The sequence below is a fragment of the Lotus japonicus genome, chromosome 1 (assembly GCF_012489685.1).
Source record: "Lotus japonicus ecotype B-129 chromosome 1, LjGifu_v1.2".
In the NCBI taxonomy this organism is placed as follows: Eukaryota; Viridiplantae; Streptophyta; class Magnoliopsida; order Fabales; family Fabaceae; genus Lotus; species Lotus japonicus.
In genome coordinates this window covers 16,338,440-16,343,760 of record NC_080041.1, presented here as the reverse complement: position 1 = coordinate 16,343,760, position 5,321 = coordinate 16,338,440, and the positions used below count along the sequence as shown (strand labels likewise).

The window sequence follows — 5,321 nt, the reverse complement described above, 5'->3', positions numbered from 1 at the left end:
CTCTGAAAATCTATGTTGTTTTCTAGCTAGTTTACTAAACAAACTTACGAAATTTGCAAACTCAATCCAATAGTCTGCAAGCAAAGTCATTATTAAGTCTTCAAATGTTAATAAAGCCTCCCTTTCTTTTTCAAGTGTATATGGATATCAATTTAGTGCAACGTGAACTAAACTTCATCTCAAACCATCTAGAATTTCATTCATCAATTATTGTCTTGAAATGCATGCTAAATTCTGTTTGCGTTTGCATCAGGCGAGGCAATTGGATATCCAAACAAACTGTTTTCTATAATAGACAAACCAACTTGCAACATAACATTAAAAAAAAGTTGCACGACCATTCATATATATCAGACTAATCATAAAAGTGAGTGTTGCTAGCACTCCTCTCTGAGCTATTTATCAATCTCTTCTATGACACCTCAAGCAAGGGTTCTCCAGCATAGATTCTTACAAGAACCTGATGGCACTTAGCATCAGCAATTCAGCATAATGCATAAATGTATTACCTAACAAGCCAAAGTGTAAAAGAAAATAAACCATGAAAACATGGTTATCACTTCTCAGCACTCATGATCATGACTCATATACATCACAACCAAAAAGCATAAGAAAGATACCCCAGATACACAGAAATGAAGGTTGCAAAAATATACAAGATCCTGTTCAGACATATCATAGCATGTTTGGAAACTCAACAGCCAAATCTGAAGCTACACTCAGTAGCTTAAGCTCCACTGTGATTTTAAGGTTTAACGTGAAAACTTACCGCCAGTCCAAACACACTTAATCAGGTAGCCAAAACTGGAACCCGTACCCGCTTATGCCCTGTAAAATGTTGGCGAAGCATATGATAACCGTTTCTGTAGTGCTCCAAGGAGAAGCACAGCTGTCGTATGGCCTCACGTTTCTCTTCTGCCCCTTCTAAGATTTCGGTTTTTCGCCTCTCAACCTCTTCCTCGAGTTGCTTAGCTTTTGCTTTCAGTTCTTCCACTTGTCTATGTGCCTCTTCCATTCCAGCAATCAGTTTCACATGTTCCATGTGCAGCTGGTTCAAATGATTGTCCATGTTTTCAATCCTACCATCTCTGGATTTCACTTCTTCCTTGAGTGAACCAACTTCTACAATGAGATTATCTCTCTCTAACTTTGAAGTATCAAGCTTTTCATTGAGGTCTTTTATATTTTTCTCTCTCTGCTCAATTTCTGCCTTTAACAGCTCAATTTCACCCTTGAGTGCCTCCTCCATTTCTAATTTTTCAGAAAGTATGTTTCTGATCTCCTCTTCGAAAGAACGGCCGCGGCACTCCCATTCTCTGATCTGCTCTTCCAAATTAGTCCGATCCTCGAGCAACTTGGTCATTTCAGACCTCATCTGAGCTTTCTCCGGGAAGATTTTCTGCTCCGCATCAGACACGGCTGTTTTCAAATCCCTGATCTCATGGTCGCGGTCTGATAGGCTAGTTTTTATCCTCGCAAGCCTTTCTTGGAGTCTGGTGTTTTCTCTTTTCTCGCTGTTGAATTTGGTTTTCCACGAAGCAACATCTTTTCGGGCCAAGTCAAGTTGATCCTGCAGCTTCTGAATTCTTTCTGAGGATTTACTGGCCTCAGATTTAAGTGAAGCAACTTGTGTTTCCGCAGCCTTGAGATTTTCTTTGGTGATTCTAAGCTCTTTCCCAAGTGACTCGATGTCACTATTTGGCTCAAACGATTCCTTATCCACCCCATCAATGCCTCCTTGAACCTCTAACGCCTTGTCTTCCAGGGCTTCCTCTCCTGTCTTGATGTATTCTTTACTCGATGATAACTCAACACCAGAATCCATATTTTCTGAATCCAAGGACCTGTAATTTCCAAGCTCAATCTTCAGTTTAGTGATTTCTTCTTCTGAGAGTCTTAACTTTTCATTCACAATCATCAGTTCTTGTTCATTCTCAGTTCTTACCCCCCTAGATGAAACCTCTGAATGTTCATCTTCCTGCGTCCATAACTTTCCTTTTACCTCGCGGAGCTCGGCTTCCAACTCCATTATTTTTCTGTTCACCCCCTGATCGTTACCGTTCCCAAAGACAGCTGAATAATTGTTCACTGATGAATCATCAGATTCCGCCTCAGAGTCTGTCATAGTAGATGACTCATCTCCATCTTTTTGGTATGCATCAGACCCATTTCCACCGGAGCCAAGAAAGAAATCAAACCCAGCAGCTCGGTTGCCGGATTTATGGCGACCCCCCTTCTTTGGAGAGGGCAAAGTGGAGGAAGGTTCAGAGCTAGTGTCAGAAATACCTGAACCATGGGATTGGAGATCAGAGGGTATGTTCTTCCGCAATTCTCCGGTCAAAAGATCGTAGCGTTCAGCTAGAGACCGGTAACCGCGGTAGAAATCCTCAACTAGAGTAACCAATTCTGGCCTCTTCTGATAATACATCTCAGCTCTTTTGGCAAATGAATCTGCATCAGCTTCTATCAGCTTCAGCATTCGCTTCACATTCCCGTCCATCTCTGAGATTAAGCATCATTTTGACAATTTTTAGGACAACATTGCAATGAAAATATGATTATAACATATGACAAAAGTGTCCTTATAACATATGATTATAACATATGACAAACCTATTCTAAGGGAACAAAAGGGATTAAGGCTTCTCCAAAATAATTTTATCTCCCTTCCGAAAGTGAGTATTTGGATTGAAAATGATTCATATGACAAAAGTGTCCTTCCTCATGTTTTTGAAACCTAAAATTGTATTTTAAAAATAAGGGAATTAAAAATTAAATTGTTTTGAAATTCCTCCCCTCCCCTCCTGAACAAAACAAAAAAAAAGGTTATTTCCCTTCCTCTCCTTCCCTCCCCTCTTAACCATACATCATAACCAAACACGATAAGAAATTAAGAATTAAAATTCCTCCACCTTCCTTGTTGGGAATCCTTATCCACAATGCCAAGGGAAAGGGGATAAGGAGAGAAGGTTTATCCAGCCTCTTTCCCTACCAAAGAGGGAAGGTCTCTTCCCCTTCAACATTCTCTATTCCCCTTTCTCTAACAAATGGGAGAAGGACTCCATTTCTCTTCTCTTGCTCTCTTACATCTTTCAGCTATTCCAAACACAGTGCATGTATTACTAGAAAAGCAAAAGCTGCATCCTTTATTTGGCACACTCCTTTCTTTCTACAATTTGATATTGTATTATAGAGGAATCAAGGAAAGAAGGCTAACTAGCTATAAGACCATTTCAATTGTAATTTACCTACCTTCAAGATTATCTGAGAGCCACTTAGAATTCTTGGGACTGATGTGACTATCCCACCACCATGAATGTGACTTCCTTGATTCCAACCTCTTCATTTGCTTGTTATACTGAAAGAAAAAAACCAACAATCATTATATGTGTGAAATGAACCCATGATTTTTCTAATATGCTTCAAATTCCATGACACTCACCCCTGAAGCAGCAGCCATTTGTTGCCAGCAAAGTGCTAGCTAGCTAGCTGGTGAAAAATGAAACTCTTCTACACCCAAAGAATAAACCCACCAAAGGAAAAGACAAATATCTGCATTCAAAATTTAAGCAAATAGTTAGCATAACGCAATATCATTTTAAAATATAGTAGTAGTAACAACAAAACAAAATTAAGATGATGACAGCTATTAGTGGACCCTCACCAAACATGTTCAGCAAATATTGAAAATTGAAAAGGCCAAGACAAGCAGTAAAAATTAGGAAAAATCTATTAGTGCCCCCAATAGACCTATTCATGTCATCCTTGTGCACACCGCAACTCAAGTTGAGGTATGAAAAAAATGCATACCTCACTTACTTTAAGTTAAGGTATGCATTTTATATTTTTTTCATACCGCACTTTTAAATTGCGGTATACATTTTTAAATAGAATGATAGATGTATAGTTACACCAATTGATTTTCCCTAAAAATTATCAGACCAAAGTGCAAAAGTATGAGTTTTGCGCGGACAAATTTAAATTTCAAAACTCAAAATAATAAATAAATAGCCAAAGAATTTGACTAACTTTTATTTATTTATTTTTATTTCTTCCCCAACATCATGGGACAACTGGCTATGCCTCAAACACAGCTATGCCTATACACACGCGTCGTACTGTGCAATCGCCCGCTCACAAACGTGGTGGTTACTGGTTACTTATTTACACACACAAACATCTTTGAATTTAATAAAACTAATAAATAATTTGCGTAACGATGATAGCAAATTTATTCATTTTATAAATATTTATGACAAAAAAATATTCAATAATCATCTCAATTTTTTTAGCTGATATTTTAATATTTTTTTCTTATGTTTGGCTAGATGGAATTATCATTGATCAAAAATCCTTTTTTTTTGATAAAAATGGAGAGAAATAAGACAAAAATAGCGTAAAAATATGATGTTTGAGAACAATATTGTAATATTCATTTTCTCATAAAAATCTATCTTAATTCTTAAACTGAGAGTTTTCCCCAAAAAAATAATTGAAATGAAAAAAAAACAAACCTTCAATGAAAGGATTTGGATGGTTCATTTGTAAATATGTAGGTGACATTGTGGTTATTTGTGTAATTCGACACATCGAAGAATCCAAAACTGGTCAAAAGAAAACAAGGTTGCGATTGCGGTGGTGGATGAGGATGAGATGACAGTGAATGAAGACAAACATGCATGAAATGAAAACTCTGTTTTCTTCACCTTTCATTCATCATCATCATTCATCAACCACAATCACAAGATAACAAACAACAACAACAAAACACTACAATAGTAATAATCAAAAGAGAAAAAAAAACAGAGAATTAATCGAGGAAGAGCTTACTTTGAGAGAAGCTAGGCTGCTAGGGACGTGTTTGGATGAAGGTGCGGATGCTCCAAGAATAAGCAATGGATCTGGGAACAGAGAGAAAGAGAGAGGATGGAAAAATTGAGAGATATGTATTTATTAAAGAAGTTTGTGGGTGTGTCAAACTCAAATGTCAAAGGTGTTAATAATGAGGTGTTTGAAATTGCTAGTGGGGACCATGAGGGAAGGAAAGGAAAGTATAATAGAAAGGGAAGTGCCCGGGAAGGAAACCCATCTTCTATTTTAATGTCCATTAAGAACCCACTCTTTGTCACTTTCACACCCCCCTTCATTCTTCTCTCTTGCTACTCCTAGTCCTTGACCTTGCCCATACTTCTTATATATTTTGGTTTAATGATCCACTTTTTGTGTGTATTTTTTTTTAGTTTGTTAAACTACTTTCGCAATTCCGATCTGGTGTTGTAAAGGTCGAAGGTTTTTAAGATTGAGACTCCTAGTAACCAAAC

General features: G+C 37.4%; 1 protein-coding gene across 1 annotated transcript; it reads right to left on the bottom strand.

Moving 5' to 3' along the window:
- Positions 1-318: 318 nt before the first annotated feature.
- LOC130733863 (protein NETWORKED 4A-like) lies at positions 319-4,987 on the bottom strand. The gene is made up of 4 exons (XM_057586142.1): positions 4,831-4,987; positions 3,443-3,552; positions 3,253-3,358; positions 319-2,502 (listed from the first exon to the last, which is right to left on the bottom strand). Exons 2-4 carry the CDS (start codon positions 3,458-3,460, stop codon positions 791-793), a joined length of 1,836 nt encoding a protein of 611 aa, XP_057442125.1. The 5' UTR covers positions 3,461-3,552; positions 4,831-4,987; the 3' UTR covers positions 319-790.
- Positions 4,988-5,321: the final 334 nt, after the last annotated feature.

Bases quoted from the DNA above. Each gene is read 5' to 3' on its own strand.
- LOC130733863 (XM_057586142.1), bottom strand. The intron at 2,503-3,252 runs GTAGGTAAATTA...GCTTAATCTCAG, and splicing joins GCTCTCAGATAATCTTGAAG to AGATGGACGGGAATGTGAAG.